The sequence below is a fragment of the Dipodomys merriami genome, unplaced genomic scaffold (genome assembly GCF_024711535.1).
Source record: "Dipodomys merriami isolate MVZ:Mamm:240054 unplaced genomic scaffold, mDipMer1.0.p SCAF_41, whole genome shotgun sequence".
NCBI classification, from domain to species: Eukaryota; Metazoa; Chordata; class Mammalia; order Rodentia; family Heteromyidae; genus Dipodomys; species Dipodomys merriami.
The window spans coordinates 10,671,889-10,693,238 of record NW_027205715.1 but is presented as its reverse complement, the minus strand read 5'-3'; the positions used below and the strand labels follow the sequence as shown (position 1 = coordinate 10,693,238).

Sequence of the window (21,350 nt, the reverse complement as noted above, 5' to 3'; positions counted from 1 at the left end):
CTTGATACTCTTATCTCTATTATCTTCCCAAAAAAGCCAGAAGTGGTACTCCAGTGTCAGAGCATTGGCCTTGTGCAAAAGAGCCCGGGGACAGCACCCAGGCCCTGAGTTCTAGCCCTAGGATTGACATACACACAACACAAAGAATTTATACCTATAAATTAAACAAAGTGACAAAATATGTTCAGTTAAAAAAAAAACCTATTGGCATTTGAGGCTTTACAATTATAATCAAGTTATCTTCATTTGTGGAAAAGTTTCTGACCCAGTACCTAGTCAAAATATATAAACAATTACAATTCAGTAAAAATATATTTTCACAGAGTGAAAACATAAACCAATAAAAAAAAAACAGATGAGTTGTATTATAGCTGGCATTTTTTCAAAGAGATTTGAAGTAGTAGTAGCCAGAAACTAGACACTGTCCAAACGGCCATTAACAGTAGAATGGAAAAAGTACTTGATCAACAAAGAAATACAATGAGAATGAAAAACTAAATGAACACACCAATATAGATAAATTTCACAAATGTATCAAGAGTACAACACAGCACATGCTGCATGAATCCATACACACACACACATAGAAAAGTGAGCAAAAGTAATGAATGCTATTAGGAGTGAGTGAGGACTTCAGTGTACCATGCAGGGAGAGCAGATGCTAATTACCGTAATGGACCAGAGGATTACATAATTTGTCTTTTTAATGCTAAAATACAGAAATATAGCTGATTGTGTAAGGACCTTGGTATTATATCCAAATACCTTATAGAATATATGTCAATTTTTCTAGTAACTTGCAAATCAATTTTCGATTTTTCTTCTGGAGAATTGAGGTTTTGAATTCAGAGCCTCATGCTTGCTAAGCAAGCATTCTACTACTTGAACTATATCTATAGCCCTTATTTGAATTTTTTTTTCCTTGGTGCCAAAATTGGGACTTGAACTCAGGGCCTCCCACTCATTTGGGTTTTTTTGCTCAAGGCTGGTACTCTACCACGAGAGCCACAACTCCACTTCCAGGTTTTCTTGGTGGTTAAGTAGAGATGAGTTTCATGAAATTTCTGACCAGGCTTGCTTTGAACTGCAATCTTTAGATCTCAGTCTCCTCAATAGCTAAGATTACAGGATGAGCCACCAGTGTCTGGCTCCTTGTTTTACATTTTTTGCTTGTTGCAGGGCTTGAACCCAGGGCCTGAGCGCTGTCCCTGAGCTTTTTTGCTTAAGCGTAACATTCTACCACTTTGAGCCACAGTGTCACTTCTGTTGTTTCGGATTTTGAAAGTAAATGAATTTTTAACAAATAAAGGTAGCTTCAGTATATATGTTGTATGGTGGTTTGTGCTTGTAATCTTAGCTACTTGGGAGGCAGTGATTTAGGAGGATCATAGTTCAAAACTCAGCCTAGGCAAAAAGTGAGAACTCCATCTCAACCAAGAAGCTGGATGGGATGGCACAAGCCTATGATACCAAATATTTGAGAAATAGGGGAAAGAGGATCTAAGACTAGCCTCATACAAAAATGTGAGGCCCTATCCAAAAGAGGGCTGGGGGCAAGGCTCAAGTGGTAAAGCACTTGACTAGCAAGTGTGAGGTCCTTGGTTCAAATCCTAGTTTAGAATTTTAAATTTTGAACCATATGTTGGTGATGGCACACCCATAATTCTACCTGAGAGGTGGGAACAAGATGACAGAGAGCTTGAGTCCAGTTTTGGCAAAGATAGTGGCAAGAGCCTCTCTTAAGAACAAAGTAAAATCAGAGTTGGGGAACAGCTCAAGTGTAGAGTGTCTTAACATGAACAAAGACCTAGGGTTCAATCTCCAGCACCATAAAAGAATTTGAACTTTGAATTTATTTTTATTATTAAAATGTGAGACAAGATCTTGCTATTATGTAACTTAGACTGGCCTAGGACTCACTTCCGCTTCCACCTCCCTTGAACTTTAATTATTTTTTGTGGTGGTGTTGGTATTGGAATTTCAACTTGGGTTCCTGCACTTGGTAGGCAAGCCTTCTACCACAATGACAAACTGCCAATGAAATGTCTATTGCTTTCAACATTCCTGTACATGATTTTTCAAGGTCTGCTAAAAAATCAGTTCTCTCTGATAAGGAAGAAGCTCCCATAGCCCTTATGACTTGCCCTACCACGCAGAGGTAGAATCTGAGGGAACATAGACTGGAGAAGGGATGACAGACAGCAGTTAACTGTCACTGACTAAAGTTCAGTAACTTTTAATAAATGCCTCTGAATTTCCAGATCTTTAAATGAGGGCTTTGAGGTTGCTGTTGTTGTTTTTGTTTTTTTATTCAATTTATCAAGGCCTTTTTGGAAAAGAATATACAAAAGCTCTTCACTCTTTTTTTTTTTTTTTGGTCAGTCATGGGGCTTGACCTCTGGGCTGCCCCTCAGCTCTACAGGTCAGGGCCAGCGCTCTACCACTTGAGCCAAGCACCACTTCCGGCTTTTTCTGTTTATGTGGTGCTGAGGAATCGAACCCAGGGCCTCATGCATGCAAGGCAAGCACTCTATCACTGAGCCACCTTCTGAGCCCCCAAAATTCCTCACTCTTACATTACAAAATTGCTACTCTTACATTTTGTTTTCAGTTGTTCTCCACCCTCTATAATGTTCCTAAAGACCAAGAACAAATGTTAGAAGAAACATTTACTGGACTTTTATGTTTCCAAAGGAGATTGGGGACTATGACTATTGGGCCCTGGGGATTATCGGGGCCCTACAGGTTATTACAGGGGGAGTGAGGGGAAGGGTAGGGTAACTGAGTGAACCACTTAACTCCTGTAGATTAATTTAAAACCACTAGCAGAAAAACTTCCCCCAAATCAGGACTAGAAGGTAGTTCTTAACATTTTCCTGATTCCTCAACACTAATTGAATAAAGTGCTTTCTATACTTATCTTCTTCCCCCCTTCCTTTTGTGTGTGTGTATATATCTGTGAAGGGTACTGGGGCTTGAACTCAGGGCTTGGGTGCTGTCCCTTAGCCTTTGTGCTTAAGGCTAGCACTATACCACTTCAGTCAGAGCTCCATTTGTGGCTTTTTCCTGCTTAATTGGAGATAAGAGTCTCATGGATTTTCCTTATCAAGTCAATCTCTACTTCCTAAGTAGTTAGGATTACAGGTTTGAAAAACTGATATGTATACTTATTATTAAAAATTAGGTAAAATAGACCCCCAGACTTAAGCAAGAGTAGAGGCTAAATAAAGGGGCCACATTCAGTAAAGCCTGAAGTTACCATACCTGAGCTCGTTCCTCATCAAACTCCAGACAGCCCATACCATCAAGTCTCTGGAGATCAATCCAACCTTTCCAGATAACACAGACTCCATTCAGAATCATAGGAGCCTTCAAATACACCTAAGACACAAAAAAGGAGAAAACAACTGAAAACTCATCAGGTATATTAAGCTTACTATGTCAACTATAGTTTTCTTAAAACAAGAATATAATTTACAAAACTAACAATTCCAGAAGGTGCTGGGCACCTATGGGCTCATGCCTATAAATTCTAGCTACTTTGGGGAAGAGAATGAGTAGATCAGTAGACTTCATCTCAATGAAGAAGTTGGGCATGGTGGATTACAACAACTAAAGTTTGGATCATAGCTCAGTGGCAGAAGGCTAACCTGGCAAAAGTGGTAGGCCTTATGTTCAAACCCTACTGCCCTAAAAGGGGAAAAGAATGTTAAGAGGGCTGGGAATAGAGCTCAACAGTATAATGCTTTGTCAAGCATGTTTAAGGCGTGGGTTCAATCCCCAATTTTAAAAAAATGTTTAAATGCAAGTAAAAAAAGAACTATACATTTATATTTTAACTACCATAATTATGGTTTATTAAGAAGAAAGCCGGAAGTGGCGCTGTGGCTCAAGTGGTAGAGCGCTAGCCTTGAGCTGAAGAGCTGAGGGACAGTGCCCAGGCCCAGAGTTCAGGCTCCACGACCGGACCCAAAAAACAAAAACAAAAAAACATAATTATAGTTTATATACATATAGAAACTATCCTTTAGTCATATTCAATATATTAGTGCCTTATAAGGATTGTTTCTCTGCAGCACTGGGGCCCAAAACCTAGGGCATTTGAGGAAGCTGAGGCAGGACTATCTGAGGCAGTATGAGCAAAGTTAACAAGATTATATCTAAAAAATAAAACACAAAAAAGGACACTGGGTGCCATGCCACGCCAGTGGCTACTACTTAGGAGGTTGAGATCCAAGAATTTACGTTCAAATCCTGGAAAACGAAGGTCCATTAGATTTAGTTTTTTGTCGGTCATGGGGCCTGAACTTGGCCTGGGCGCTGTCCCTCAGCTCTTCAGCTCAAGGTGAGTCCTCTACTTGAGCCACATTGCCACTTCCGGTTTTCTGGTGGTTTATTGAAGATAAGTCTCATGGGCTAGCTTTGAACCTCCATCCCCAGATCTCAGCCTTCTCAGTAACTATGATTACAGGCATGAGTCACCGGCGCTCAGCCATAGATTTTTATCTCCAATTAACCACCCAAAAAAGACTGGAAGTAGAGGTATGACTCAAGTGGTAGAGGGCTACCTTTGAGCAAAAAAGCTCAGGGAAAGTGTCCAGACCTTGAGTTCAAGCCCCGGAACCACCCGACCCCGACCCCAACCACACTCACGTGCGCATGCATGCACACACACACATACACACACACACTGAGAGGTTGAGGTCCTAAGTTCAAACCCTAGTGCTAGCACAAAAAGGAAAAATATTCAGTTAAAATAGAATTCAGGAGGCTAATGCAAGAGGATCAGTTGTTTGAGACCACATTGGCTACATAGTGACACCTTAATTTTTAGTTTAAGAAATAAAGAAAAATTAAAGAAAAACAAAATACAATCCCCCTCATAACTCCAGATAACTAAATACATCCTTATATAGGAAATTTTTAAAATTTACTTTCACCAAATATATTTCTTTGGATAATTCCAATGCTTTGAGAGCTTAAAAACCGGCATTTTTATTACCTATACGATACAGAATTGGTAAGACAGTTTCTCATTTTCAGAAAAAAAGCTGGAGGCATCATTTTTCTTTACTCAATTCAAGTTTCCTAAACAGTCTTAGTTTTTCTTTTGAAAGAAGTTTAATAAGAACTGACTACCAATAATTACAAATATGCTAAAAAAATACCTGAGACACCTGAAAAATAAATTTATGTCTTCTTACTACATATTACATATTTATGTCATTCCTCTCCATGCTAAACACACATAAACCATCCTGAACCAAATTCTAGTCATACTAAGGAAGAATGTCCCAAAATATAGAGCTCCATTCTTCCTCCCATTTGGAACAAGGGAAGTAGTCTACAGTTATAGCAGAAACGGTTTAACCACACATTTCCTTCTGATAAGTGCTTATTCCCTTCCATTTGGTGAATTTTTAAAAACTCCATTAATGATCATCTCATCTAACAAGTGTCTATGCCAACCTCAACTTCAACATGTCATAATACCAAAACACAATATCCCTTTGTATTTCATATCAACATAACTTTAATTATATCTTAATGAAGGCTTCTACCTACTCCTTTGAAAAGTACAGTGATAAATGTAACATGTCTGCTATCAAAGCCTCTTATTTTAAATTCATACATTAATCATAAATTCCTCTCATCAAATAGAGAAAGTTCAACTTCATATTCCTTTAAATCAGACTTTATATTCTTTACTGATGGTTTTATCTTTGAGAATTGGAGATTCTACAATGTTATATTAATGTCCAAAGTAAAAAAAAAATTCCCTTACAAAATTGCTTAATTTCTTTAAGAGCCCACTTTCTTATAAATCTTTCATGACAAAGAAAGCTACTGATCCATTTTGGGAAATTCCTAAGCGACCTAGGAAAATGGTTATGTTCATAATGAAGACTAATGTCTAGAATCCTAATTAAAAATAACATTTAGATGATCCTGATGGTGATTTATTTAGATGATCATATTGAAATGAATGTAGTTTTATGCACAGATCTTCAAAGTAAATATTTGGGGCTTTCTTACATCCATGAATACCAAACCTCAAATTATGAAGAAAATATAATTCTGTCTCTTAACAGTTTGGCATTTTGTAATGTAATTAAGTAATGTAATTTAAACACAAAGACATTTTTCACTGAAAATAATGATGCCTACTTCAAACTTTGAAAAGAAAATTTGTTAAAATATGACTCAGGAATGAAACCCATTGTTCTAAAACAATAAAATATTTTACACAAAACGGATTCCATAAAGCCTTTAAAATGAGCTAATCACACAAAAGAAATAAAATAGCTTACTTAACCTTTTCAATAGTTAAATATTACAGAATGTGGGGTTTGAACTCAGGGGCTGGGCACTGTCCCTGAGCTTCTTTTGCTCAAGGCCACTTGGGCCAGAACACTACTTCTGGGTTTTTCTGTTTATTTTGTATCGAGGAATCAAACCCAGGGCTTCACACATGCTAGGCAAGCACTCTACCACTAAGCCACATTCCCAGCTCTCACCATTTTTTTTTAAGAAGGCAAAAATAACTGGGGGAAAGCAAAGAAGTAGTGACATTGTCTAAAAAAAGTACTCATTACTTAACTTATAAAATGATAATCCCTCTATGCTTTGTTCAAAACCTTAAAAATAACAATAAAACTATGTTTTTAAAAAAGAAGGTAAGGCCGGTACCTGTGGCCTCCGCCTATAATCCTAGCTACTGAGGAGGGTGGAATCTGAGGATCATGGTTCAAAGCCAGCCCGGGCAGGAAAGTCTGTGAGACTCTTATCTCCAATGAACCACCAGAAAGCCAGAAGTGGTGCTGTGGCTCAAGAGGTAGAGCACTCACCTTGAGCTCAAGCACTCAAGGACAGCATCCAGGCCCAGAGGTCAAGCCCCACGACTAACACTCCCCCCCACAAAAAAGGCAAAAGTTTGGGCTGGGAAGGCGGCTCAGTGGTAGAGCGCTTGCCTTGCATGCCTAAGGCTCTGGGTTCAATTCCTCAGCACCACATAAGCAAAAAGAAAAAAAAAAAAAAGCCGGAAGTGGCGCTGTAGCTCAAGTGGTAGAGTGCTAGCCTTGAGATGAAGAGCTGAGGGACAGTGCCCAGGCCCAGAGTTCGGGCCCACGACCGGGAACACCCCCCCCCCAAAAAAGGGTAAAAGTTTGATTAATAAAACTTGATTAATCAATTCAAGATCAACTATTTATGGCATTATATTCATATTCATTTTTATTCATATTCTGCAGATTGTTATTCATATTCTTTATTGATGCAAATTCCATTGTCCTTAGTGTAAGATCAGCAAGGTCATGTTTGTTGTATCAACTTTAGTATTAATACATTTGACCATGAAAAAGAATGAAGAACTGATGTTATAACACAGATGAATCTTGAAAACAGTATGAAGTAAAAACTTTCAGGAAAAGGAAATGTCCAGAATAGGCAAATCTAGAGAGACAGAAAGGAGGTTAGCAGTTGAAGCTGAGAGAAGGAAAGAATGACTGCTAATCGGTATGGGATTTCTTTTGGGTCAATATAAAATTAGTGATAAGTGAACATCTCTTACATACTAAAAATTACTGAGCTGTATAATTTCACAGTGAATCTTACATGTGAATTTTATCTCAATAAAGCTGTCAAAATGTGTGCCAAGTTTTTTTGATTGTTAGATTATCTCCAAATAGAGATTTTGAGTAGACAACTACATATGGGATTCCAGTATTCTGAGAAGAGATCTGGGCTGATATTACACATCTGGCAGACACTGGAGGAAAGAAAAAGGAACAGTAATTCCTCAAGAAGCAAAGAAGGAGGGAAGAAGAACCTAAAGGAAGTCCAACTTTTATTTTTATTATTTTATTTTTATTTATTTTTTGGGTCCGGTCATGGGGCCTGAACTCTGGGCCTGGGCGTTGTCCCTCAGCTCTTCAGCTCAAGGCTAGCACTCTACCACTTGGGCCACAGCGCCACTTCCAGCTGTTTTCTTTTTGCTTATGTGGTGCTGAGGAATTGAACCCAGGGCCTCATGCATGCAAGGCAAGCGCTCTACCACTGAGCCACCTTCCCAACCCCATGGAAGTTCAACTTTTTTTTGTTTTTTTTTTTTTTTTTTGCCAGTCCTGGGGCTTGAACTCAGGGCACGGGCGCTGTCTCTGAGCTTCTTTTGCTCAAGGTTAGCACTCTACCACTTGAGCCACAGCTCCACTTCTGGCTTTTTCTGTGTATGTGGTACTGAGGAATCGAACCCAGGGCTTCATGCATGCTAGGCCAGCATGCAACCACTGAGCCACCTTCCCAGCCCCGGAAGTTCAACTTTTAAATGTGAGGTAGAAGAACCCCACTACTGGATTATGAACAGTCAGTGAAGTAAAACATGAAAGGTGCTCAGTGGTGAAAGGTAAAAAATTTCCCTTTGTTGATGCATCATATATCTAAGCAGTCTACTGCATCTTAGGTCTTACTCAACTGTTAAACAGGACTTCTATTTCCAAAAGGAGCTGAACTAAGAGAAATTAAAAGGTACAAAGAGAAGCTGAAAGAGGACCCGTGTTTGAGCTATTTGAAAGAAAGTAATTTCAAGATAAAACAGACTGTAGATTTGCAAACCAGAACCCAATGCACACCAGTCTTGAGTCAGAAATCAATGTACAAGAAGCCAACCATGAAGCTTTTGAAAGTATCAATTAGTTATGAGATGTACAAGATACTATGTTGAAGATGAACTTTACAACTTTGGGAGGGAGGAGTTGGAGAGGGAAGGGATGGTAGGGGGAAAAACAAAGGAGGGGGTAACTGCTTGATAGAAAATATACTCATTGCCGGGCGCTGGTGGCTCACGCCTATAATCCTACCTACTCAGGAGGCTGAGATCTGAGGATCGTGGTTCAAAGCCAGCCCGGGCAGGAGAGACTGTGAGACTCCTATCTCCAATAAACCACCAGAAAACCGGAAGTGGCGCTGTAGCTCAAGTGGTAGAGTACTCGCCTTGAGCTGAAGAGCTGAGGGACAGCACCCAGGCCCAGAGTTCAAGCCCCACGACCGAAAAAAAAAAAAAAAAAGAAAATATACTCATTACCTTACTCATATAACTGTAACTCCTCTGTACAGTATTTTTATAATAAAAATATATATTAAAAAAGCAAATATCAAGAAGTGAAGATTTTACCCTCCAAAAATCTTTCATATCTCTAATGAACTGATAAGAGTTTAAATACTAGTCTATAAATTGAGGTACTAGTAAAACATTAAGAAGGAACAACCATTACTCCTTAGAATCCTAAAAAATATTCAAATACTGATAAGTAGAACAGAATATTGGTAGAATTTTTCTTTTCTTCTTTCTTAGCACCAAGGCTGGAACTCAGGACCTTGACTAGCTCAGCTGGTCATTTAACCACTTGAGTCATGCCTCCGCCTCCAGTATGACTCTTTGCTCGTCCATTTTGAAGAGGTGGTTTCTTAGACTTTTTCCTGCCTGAGTTGGCTTCAAAATGCAACTCTCCAGATCTCAGCCTCTTGAGTACCCTAAGTGGCTAGGATTACAGGTGTGAGCTACCAACACCTGGTAGACTTTTTTCTCTATACCAATTTCCTATCAACTATGGTGATGTGGGAGAGGGGGGGAGAGGGAAATAGGGAAATAGGGAGGGAGGGAGAGAGAGAGAGAAAGAGAGAGAGAGAATGTGTGTGTGTGTGTGTGTCCTGGGAACTATCCCCGAGCTTTTTTGCTTGAGGCTAGCACTCTACCATTTGAGCCACAGCTCCACTTCCAGCTTTTTGGTGGTTAGCTGGAGATGAGTCTCACAGACTTTCCTTCCCAACCTGGTTTGGAACCACAATCTTAAGATCTCAGTCTCATGAGTAACTAAGTTGGAGGCACTGGTACCTGGAATAGGGTGAATTTTTGAAAAATATTTCTATTAATACTTGCCAGTGGTAATCCCAGCACTTGGGAGGTAAAAGCAGGAGGCTGGCAAGTTTGAGGCTATTCTGGGCTAAATAATGAAATCCTGTCTCCTACTAAGAATGAAACAGAATGCTGGCCACCACTGGGTCATGACTATTATAACCCTATCTACACAGAAGGCTACAACTTGGAGGATCATGATTAGAAGCCATCTTAAGCAGAACATTTCACAAGATTCCATCTCCAATTAACCAGCAATAAGCCCAGCTGGATGTATGGCTCAGGTGATAAGAGCACTATATGCTCTACTAAGTATGCTCTTTGTCTACTAAGTGTGAGGTCAAGTCCAAATCCTAGTACCACCAAAATACAAAACAATACAAATCATTTTTAACCTAAAAAGATTACTTAATGTAGGCAGATACTTACAATAAATAACTAAAAAAGACAAATGAGATACTAAAGTAAATCATGAAATCTATGTATGTACACAAATACACACTCAGTTCTTATGTTTACACACACACACAATTCTTAAGGCATATCCCAGCCTTGCACTTAACACTTCGACAGCCTAATACTATGCTTGGGACCATTGTATCTATCTATCTATCTATCTATCTATCTATCTATCTATCTGTCTGTCTGTCTGTCTGTCTGTCTGTCTGTCTGTCTGTCTATCTATCTATCTATCTATCTGTCTATCTATTATTGCTGGTCAAGGGACTTGAACTCTGGGCCTGGGCACTGTCCCTGAGCTTTGTGCACAAGACTAGTGCTCTACCACTTGAGCCACAGCTCTACTTCTGGCTTTTTAAAATTTATTTATTTATTTTTTTAATTTTTTGGGTCCAGTCGTGGGGCCTGAACTCTGGGCCTGGGCGCTGTCTCTCAGCTCTTCAGCTCAGGGCTAGCACTCTACCACTTGAGCCACAGCGCCACTTCCGGCTTTTTTCTTTTTGCTTATGTGTGCTGAGGAATCAAACCCAGAGCCTCATGCATGCAAGGCAAGCGCTCTACCACTGAGCCACCTTCCCAGCCCTGGCTCTTTTTTTTTTGTACTTTGGTGGAGATAAACTCATGGGGCAGGACTGGTGGCTCATGCCTGTAATCCTAGCTACTCAGGAGGCTGAGATCTGAGGATCACAGCTCAAAGCCAGCCCAGGGAAGGAAAGTCCGAGAGACTTTAATCTCCAATTAACCACCAGAAAACCAGAAACGGTACTACGGCTCAAGTGGTAGAACCTTGAGCTGAAGTGCTCAGGGACAGTGCCCAGACCCATAGTTAAGGACCTACAACTGACAGAAAGAAAGAAAGAAAGAAAGAAAGAAAGAAAGAAAGAAAGAAAGAAAGAAAGAAAGAAAGAAAGAAAGAAAGAAAGAAAGGAAGAAAGGAAGGAAGGAAAGAAAAGAAAGAAAGAAAGGAAGGAAGGAAAGGAAGGAAGGGAAAGAAAGGGAAAGAAAGGAAGGAAGGAAGGGAGAGAAAGAGAAAGGAAGCGAAAAAGGAAGCGAAAAAGGAAGGAAGGAAAGAAAGAGAGAGGGGGAAGGAAGGAGAGAGGGGGGGGAAGGAAAGAGAGAGAAAGGAAAGAAAGAGAGAGAGAAAGAAAGAAGGAAGGAAAAGAAACTCATGATCTTCCCTGCTTAGACTTTCTTGGCTGCAATCCTCAGATCTCAGCCTCCTAATAACTAGGATTACAGGCATGAGTCACTGGTACTTGGCTTTTATTTTGTATTTTATGATCTTTAAGTAGTTGTACAAAGGAGTTATGATTCAACAAAGCTGTTTATGAATACAATACATCTTGATCAATGTCACTCATTTCATCATTCTCTCCCATCCTTCCCAAACCAACCCCTTCCCTCAATTTTGTATTTTGTAGGACATGCATTGAATTTTATGACTAATTCTCCCCTCCTTACTATCCTTCATTAGTCTACCTCCCTCCCTTGGTCCAGTGCTTTATTTTAAATACACAATCACTAACTAAAGGCACAAAAGTGTAGAACATGGCATTACATAGATCTAGAACAGATACTTGTTTATAGTTTGAGAGCTGACACAAGAAAGCACAGCTGCAAGGCACTGGTAGCTCATGCTTGTAACTGTGGTTATTCAGGAGGCTGAAATCTGAGGATCACGATTTGAAATCAGCCTGAGCAGGGAAGTCCATGAGACTTTCATCTCCAATCAACCACTAAAAAGCCAGAAGTGGAGCTGTGGCTGAAGTGGCAGAGCACTAACCTTGAAAGCTCAGATACAGTATCCAGACTGAGTTCAAGCAACAGGACAGGCACCAAAAAAAAAAAAAAAAAAAGCAAAGCATTGCTTTGTTTGACTAGGAATACGCTCAAAAAATGCCTCATTTTTTTGCTACTCTTCTATGTTCACAAAAGACTGCAATCGGTCCTTACAATTTGCAGATTCTGATCTGCAGACTGATCCACTCACTGAAGTTTCTTTGTAATGCCCAAATCTATACTCTGCTTTCATAATGACTCAAAAGCATGTGCATAGATGTATTTTTAAAAGAAAATGAATATTTTATCATACTTAACCCCAAGCTAGGATGGGAGAGTTTAAAAAATAATGGCCTCTAGAGTATGATAAAAACCTGGGTCTAAATCTAGTTCTATTAAAGTTTGCCTTAGACAAATGACTTACTTTGTTGTTGTTTTGGTTTTCTGGCTGTTTGAGATAGGGTCCCTGTATATAAACCATGCTGGCCTTGAACTCTTGATCTTCTTTATGTGTCAGTTTCTTGGATGTTGTTTAATTAGAGTATGCTACTACCACATTTGACCTTCAAACTAATTTTGCTTATAGGTATTAGATTCTTTACATTTCAATGAAGACAAAATAATGCCTCCTTCCATAAAAATTAGATAAGTCTATGTCTGTAAAACTTAGATCACCACAGAAACACTAACTGCTTACATATACATTTCTACCAACGTTTTACATAGTAATTTTTTTCCAAGGCAAACAAACCATTTTCCCCCCCAGACAATGAACAGTTGTTTCTACCCACAAACCAATGAATCATCAGACAAGTAGCAAGGCTGGAATGGCCCTAGCACCCAGAAAAACAAGATATTCCACTGAAGAAATATGTACCCTGTCATTTAGTTTTAATCGTTCTGTAGACTACTTAAAAGATTTCCTTTAGAAAATACTTGGCTTTGCCTTATCCTCCTTTAGCCATGTGCCCCTCTCTGTTCATAAATGCATAGTCAGCTGCTAGATTGCCAGATAATCACCAGTCATCAGTCACATTTGCCTCTGAATCATAACTGGGTTACATGTAGTGTAAAAATAGCTTCTTCTATAGTGATTTAGTGTAATTTACCAGTCTCTTCTTACAGTTCAAAAAAGAAATCATAAAATAAAAAAAATAAATATATCTGAAACTTCTGCATGTATGTATGCAAATACATACCCAATAAACAGATGTGTTGCTGGCTGTGGTGTAAGTGTGACCTCCAGTAACCATCATGTTCATTGATTTCTGTCTTTTTGGTTTGGCCTACCTTTCTGAAGATTTCCTCTACTTTATCTCCCACACTGGATGGAAACAAGGCAATGGAACAAAGTCATCTTAATGAAAATCTAGAACATTCCAATTATTATAAAGTATGAGAATTGAATAAAAACATTTCATATAAGCAAAGACTCCTAAGAATTTGCTTCTATACACTCTTTCCTCCAAAGCAACTATTCTCCATAAAATGATGCTATAAGCCAACGAACAGGTTTGCAGTTTAAAAAAGAAGCAAAAGACAGAAGAGGATAAATGGAGAATTTACTAGTATCACATTGAATATAGAAGACAATTTCGATTTGATAGGCATTCTGAGGATGGCCATCTCCTTTTTTTTTTTTTTTTTTTGGGTCCGGTCGTGGGGCCTGAACTCTGGGCCTGGGCGCTGTCCCTCAGCTCTTCAGCTCAAGGCTAGCGCTCTACCACTATGAGCCACAGCGCCACTTCCGGCTTTTTTCTTTTTGCTTATGTGGTGCTGAGGAATCGAACCCAGGGCCTCAGGCATGCAAGGCAAGCGCTCTACCACTGAGCCACCTTCCCAGCCCGGCCATCTCCTTTTAACCTGAGAGCAGAATGCCTGCATAAGAATGCTCTGGTGCTATGCACCAGCATACCTGGTCTGTTTCTTAATTTACATTTTTAAAAAAGTGGTCATGCATAGTAGCTCATTCCTGTAATCCCAACATTTGGGAAGTTGAGGCAGGGAAGTTCAAGGCCAGTCTAACAAAACAAAAACATTTTTTTTAAGGTAATGATGAAATAGATGCCATTTTCTGTAGACCACTCTGGAGTCAAATTTCATTTTTCTTTTCCTGTCAGGAAAGCATGGCAGTGCACATGTGATTATTAATCACAAAAATTAACACAAGTTAGAAAAACAATCCAAGATTAAGGTTAAAAGGAAAACAGATGAAGGTTAGAAATATCTGAAATCATCAAAATTAAATCTACATTGACCAGGATATATTGTATTCATGACCTGACTTACGGAATTGAAACCTCTCTGTACAATATACTACTTAATAAAAGTAAATAAAACTCCTAGGCATCTATCCTGAACAACAGGAATCAGGATATAAGTACACATGGACCTCCATATTTATAGCAGCACTGTTTACAATAGCTAGGATATAGAAATAACCCAGATGCCCCACTACAGATGAATGGATCCAAAATTGTGGTACCTATCTATACAATGGAATATTATGCAGTCATTAGAAAGGACATTAGCAGGGAAATGGATGGAACCAGAAGAAATCATGTTGAGTAAGGTAAGCCAAGAGCAAAGAGGCAAACAGCACATGGTCTCCCTGATAAGTGGATGTTAAATCCAAAATGTTAGGAGATACGACAAAGTAAACAAGACTCAAGAAACAAAGGACTTCCACTCATCTGGTCGAATCATTACTAAATGACCCTATGCTGCTGACCACATATATGGTATTTATATGCACATTGAAGAGAAACTAGGAGGAGGACACAGAGGGAAATGGGAAAACATACAACAGCGGGACCCATCAGTTGCACTGGACATTGATCAAAAGGAACTAAGCAACTCAATGGCAGCGATGAGAGGGAGGGAATGAGCGTGAAAGAAGGAACAGCTGACACTAAGCAAAAGGAAAGAAATGATCACCTGGTGTGGAAGAAATAACTGTAGTGTCAAAGCTCATAGAACTCATAAACTTTATAGACCATGATAAAGACAATTTTCCCCATGAAGGTTAGAATGTTTGTGACTTTAACTAAGTATCACTATCCCACAATACTGTAAAATTTATGTCATCATTTAACCACAATAAAAAAATTGCTATAAAAAAAAAGTAAATAAAGGGGCTGGGAAGGTGGCTCAGTAGTAGAGTGCTTGCTTTGCATGCATATGAGGCCCTAGGTTTGACTTCTCAGCACCACATAAGCAGAAAAAGCTGGAAGTGGAGCTGAAGAGCTGAGGGACAGTGCCCAGGCCCAGATTTCAGGCCTCACAACCAACAACAAAAAGTAAATAAAAACTTTAAAAATGTTAAAAAAAATCTAAAAAAGACCACATTAAAATACCAATGATTTCTCATCTAATAGGAAGAGTAATCTGGGCCAAAGTAATTTTATGTAAGGCTTTGGAAGATGGTACAGTTTGCAGCACCTTATTCAATGATTTATAGCAGCAGTAAAAATTACAAGGAATACAGACTAAAGAGAAAAAAAAAAAGACCTGGCCTTAGATCTTGGCTCTATCTAGGAAAGGGCTTACATTATTTCTGAAGACTTATTTAGGATCTCTTGTTTCAATTTCCTCAGCTGTGAAATTAAAAAAACACAAGATGTAGCCAGGCATTATTGGCTCCTACCTGAAAGTACTACCTACACAGGAGTCTGAGATCTGAAGCAACCCCAAGCAGAAAGGTCCACAAGACTCTATCTCTAAAATAACTAGCAGAAAAGCAGGGCTGGAGAAGTGGCTCAAGTGATAAGAGCACCAGCCTTGAGACCAAGTTCAAACCCCAATACTGCCTGGTGCTGTTTGACTCATGTCTGTAATCCTAGCTATAATCTCAGCAGAGGGCTGAGATCCAACGATGGAGGTTTGAAGTCAGTTGGAGCAGGAAGGTCTTACCTCCAAATTAATCATAGCAAAAATCCTCCACTTAATTGAGTATTAAGCCTTGGTGAAAGAAACCATGTGGTAAAATATTAATTAAAAAAAATGAAGGCCAAGAGGCAGAGCTCAGCAGTAAGAATACCTGTCTAGCAAGCACGAGGACCAGAGTTCAAAAACCAGTAACAACAACAACAACAACAACAGCAACACCCAAACCCAAAAATCTCTTGCTGGGTACCAGTGGTGTAAGCCTACAATCCAAGCTACTCAGGAGGCTGAGATCTGAGGACTGAAGTTTGAAGCCAGCCCAGTCAAATAAATCCTAGTGACTCTTAACTCCAATTAACTGACAAAAAGATGGAAGTGGAGGCAGCTCAAATGGTAGGCTGCCAGGTGTTAGGTGGGGAGGAGGTAAGCAAGAGTACAAGGTCCTGAGTTCAAACATCACTACTGGCACAAAAATAAATGAAAACAAATGAACAAATGAATGAATGAATAAATGATAGGAAAGTAAAACAGGCTTTGCTTGAGACAGATTATCAGATGGAGGAAGAAGGGTGAATGAAGAAGGTAAATATGGTTTAGATATTTTATATACATGTATAAAATAGACCAATGAGGTGAGGTTGATAGGTACAGTGTATGTATATATAGAGATGTCACAATAAACCCTCCTGTACTTTACATACTCATTAAAAAGAATTATTTGGAAGTGGAGGTGTGACTCAAGTGGTAGAGCCTGAGCTGTGAATAAAAAAGAGAGCTCAAGACCCAGAGTTCTGTGCCTTAGTACTGTGACAAAACCAAAGAAATTAAGTTATATATATATATTTTTTGTACTGGGGTTTAAAGTCAGGGTCTCATGATTGCTAGATAGGCACTCTACCACTTGAGACAGCTCTTCGTTTGATTTTTTGGGTGCGGTCTCACCTCAGACCACAGTGATCCTCCTGAATGAACTGGATGATAGACACGTACTGGCACAGTCACTTATAGACTGAGATGGGGTCTGTTTCATGCTCACTTTTTGTCCAGGCTAGCCTTAAGCCACACAACCCACTCCATCTCTGCCTCTATGCAGCTATGATTATATGGCCTGGAAAGGGCAAGAGTTACAGCTTAGTGATAAAACATATACTTAAAAAACACCCAAATACCCAACCTCAGAGGCTCAGAAAAGTTTGAGACAGCAAAGGAATGAATGACAATTCAGAATTGGAAATCTAACACAAACTGGGTGCTGGTGGCTCATACCTAGCTACTCAGGAGGCTGAGATCTGAGGATCGTGGTTGAAGTTAGCCTGGGCTAAAAAGTTCCATGACTCATCTTCAATTAACCACTAGAAAATCAGAAGTGGGTCTGTGGCTCAAAGTAGTAGAGTACTAGCCTTGAGCAAAAGAGCTCAGGCCCTGAGTTCAAGCCCCACAACCAACAACAACAAAAAAATCTAACACAAAAAAGCAATACCCTCAAAAAACATAGAAAGCTTTTGCAAAGGATTCATTTTATTTAAAATAATGTCTGCTAATGAGGTTACACACTAGAAATAATAATTTTTGTTACCCAGACACATTTGGAATTTCTACAATATGGGCAGAATTATGTGTTGGAAAACATCTAACAGAAATGTTGAAGCCGGGTGCCAGTGGCTCATGCATGTAATCCTAGCTACTCAGGAGGCTGAGATCTGAGGATCATGGTTCAAAGCCAGCCCAGGCAGGAAAGTCCATGAGACTCATCCAATAAACCACCAGACAAACAGAAATCGCGCTGTGGCTCAAGTGGTAGAGCGCTAGCCTTGCACTGAAGAACTCAGCCCAGGCGGAGTTCAAGCCCCACTACTGACCAAAAAAAGAAAAAAAAAAAAGAAAGAAATGTTGAGTCACGTGTTTCTAGACTAATTTTTGTCTGGAGATTAACCTGCCTGCCTTTAATTTACACATAAAGTTTTAAAGCATGAAAGGACATACTATGGAATGAATGTGTGGAAAATAATTTTTTACTCACAAAAATCACCCATCAACCCTTCCCAGACCCAGCGCTTCTCAGAACATACAGCATAATGCTGCACTGCTGCATCAAGAGTACTGAAAGCACAGGAAAACTGCCAAGAGGCACACTTGAAATGTTATTTTAAATCCTTGGTTCCTAAATGCACACCAAAAGAAGGCTCCAGTTAAACTGAAAAGCCCAGGATGGATAACTATTTCCAATATTCACATCGTATGTTTTTATTTTAAAAAGGTAATAATTAACATTCAACTGCAGCACTGCCTATCACAGGTTGGCTCTGTAGAAATTCCCAGTATCGTTAATCAATCAAGCAATCAATCAATCAAACAAAATCTCTGAACCTACTCAAGCTAAGTAGCATTAAAATTCACCACCATTAGCTGGGTGCAGGTGACTTTAGACTGTAATCCTGGCTACTCAGGAGGCTGAGCATCGGGGTTCAAAGCTAGCCTGAGCAGGAAAGTCCACGAGACTTTTTCTAATTAACAAGCAAAAAGCTGCAAGTGAAAGTGTAGAGTGCTAGCCTTGAGTGAAAAAGCTAAGGTACAGTACCTAGGCCCTAGGGTTCAAGCTCCAATACCAGTGGGGGTTGGGGAGAAATCAATATTTTCCTGCCTGTAAAATGACTCATAAAATTATCAAGGCATGTATATAAATACCAATTACAATAGTACTGGCAAAAGGCATGTGGTTATGGAAATGGTTTACAGCCTGACTGTGATGGTGATTATACTATTGACTAAACATTTATCACTGAAGTGTACATTTAAAGCAGGTGAACTTTACTGTATGTAAATAATAAACTTCAATAATGCTGACTGAAAAATTGCAATTAAAAGAGAAAATAAGAAGCATTGAATCTTGGGACAGGGAGCCTACTGAAAGATCTGGGGTAGGAAGCAGAAGCAGGAAAGAAACAGTCATAACTGTCATAACATCTATAGATGTTCTTGTCAGACATATTTCTGCTTTTTTTCTTTTCTTTTCGTTTTTTGTTCATCGTGGGGCTTTTAACTCTGGGCTTGGGTGCTGTCCCTCAGCTTTTCAGCTCAAGGCTAGCACCTACCATTTGAGCCATAATACCATTTCTGGCTTTTTCTGTTTATGTGGTGTTGAGGAATTGAACCCAGCACTTCATGTATGCGAGGCAAGCACTGTACCACTGAGCCACTTCCTAGCCCAAGTGTTTAAGAAGGCAATGCTTTTTCTTTTTTTTGTTGATATTTCTGCCTTTTCTAATGTAAGATATAATTCAGATAAATTTTTACCGTTATACTAAAAAATTTTACAATTAAAAAGGAGAAAAAGACTATATAATATTCAAATGCTGCCAGAGGTATATTCACCTTTTTATGTAAATCCATGTAACTTTATTATAGCATATTTCTTTTAAAACTTTATTTTTCAGAAAAATCAGTCAATACCTTTCTCCTTGATTTAAAAAATGACTGAAAGATAAATTTTTAAAAATTAACACACCCACGGGCAAGGGATTACTTAGTGGTAGAGGGCTTGTTTAATATATGTGAGGCTCTTGGTTCAATCTTAGCACACCAAAACAAAAGAAAATTAAAAGCCCATAACTTTCATTCTAAATTTTAAAATTTAATATCAACATACTTAAAATATTTTAAAATCAGATTAGTTATTACAATATATTAAACTGTCAACTGAATGCCAGAAAATATTTTACATTTTAGCTAAACTGAGATATTTAAAATCTAGATGTGATAAACTAGTTATAAGGTCTATATTTCTCTTCAGGAAAAAGTGCATTCCAAAGCCTTACCGCAGAAAAAATTTATTTGGAACGACCAGACTATGTCAAATGAAGAAGGAGCTTACTGAGTATGAATAGAGATTTCTCAAAGCTAACATCAAGGATTCCTGTAAACGCTGGCAAACTGTGGATATAAACAGACACATATTTACTTTGGTACAAAGACCTTGCAGGAAGTAAGCAAAAGGATGCAGAAGCTGAGTCAAAAGACTACTGGAGGGCTGGGAAGTTGGCTCAGTGGCAGAGCGCTTGCCTTGAATGCCTAAGGCCCTGGGTTTGATTCCTCAGCACCACATACGCAAAAAGAAAAAAGCCGGAAGTGGTGCTGTGGCTCAAGTGGTAGAGCGCTAGCTTTGAGCTGAAGAGCTGAGGGACAGCGCTCAGGCCCAGAGTTCAGGCCCCACGACCGGATCCAAAAAAAAAAAAAAAAAAACCAAAAGACTACTGGAGCTGGGCGCCGGTGGCTCACACCTGTAATCCTACCTACCCAGGAGACTGAGATCTGAGGATCACAGTTCAAAGCTAGCCCAGGCAGGAAAGTCTGTGAGACTCTTTTTTTTTTTTTTGGGTCCGTTCGTGGGGCCTGAATTCTGGGCCTGGGCACTGTCCCTCAGCTCTTCAGCTCAAGGCTAGTGCTCTACCACTTAAGCCACATCGCCACTTCCGGCATTTTTCTTTTTGCTTATGTGGTGCTGAGGAATGGAACCCAGGGCCTCATGCATGCAAGGCAAGCACTCTACCACTGAGCCACCTTCCCAGCCCCTCTGTGAGACTCTTATCTCCAATAAACCAGTAGAAAACCGGAAGTGGCGCTGTGGCTCAAGCAGTAGAGCGAGCGCTCGCCTTGAGCTGAAGAGCACAGGGACAGTGCCCAAGCCCAAAGTTCAAGCCCCACGACCCACCAAAAAAAAAAAAAAAAAGAGAGACTAACTGGAGTAAGCCATTTACAAGATTCTGTCCTTATCCATTAAATCAAATGCGTAGAATAATAATGATGATATAACTGATTTCTATTCAACTAAAATATAAAATATATTGTCTAACACTCTGCTTTGCTATTTTATGATCATGAGACCCTGTCTAAAAAATTTAATGAAAATGAAAATCAAAGATTTTTGTCTTTTTTTAAGTATGAAAAATCTAGAGAAAAAAATTACAAGTTATCAAAAAATTTAAAAGTACTTCCTTAGCCCATGTAATTGTAACCTCTCTGTACGGTATTTTCACAATTTAAAAAAAAAGTACTTTCTTAAAACACTGATTTCTGCCATTGTTAGCATTCTTAGAAGACTGCTATACTCACTTGTTTACACAGTTAAATACGTATGTACACACTACACCAGCACAGGTAAGAAGCTCCAACAGAGACAGTAAACCTCAAACACTGAAAATATTTACTATTTGTCCCCCACCTCTTTTTTTTTTTTTTTTTTTTTTAAAGAGAGAGACTTCTACAATCAACATGAATAAGATAAATTTCCTAGCTGGGCACTAGTGGCTCATGCTATCCT

The 21,350-nt window shown here is 39.2% G+C and overlaps 1 protein-coding gene across 5 annotated transcripts in view; it reads right to left on the bottom strand.

The window, feature by feature from the left end:
• LOC138806981 (core-binding factor subunit beta) overlaps window positions 1-21,350 on the bottom strand; it is a 49,770-nt gene that overhangs the window by 17,891 nt on the left and 10,529 nt on the right. For all 5 annotated transcript variants that reach the window (XM_069992505.1, XM_069992508.1, XM_069992507.1 and 2 more), the window contains one exon: window positions 3,265-3,381. In XM_069992505.1, coding sequence (XP_069848606.1) covers window positions 3,265-3,381 — 117 coding nt within the window. The remainder of the gene's footprint in view (window positions 1-3,264; window positions 3,382-21,350) is intronic.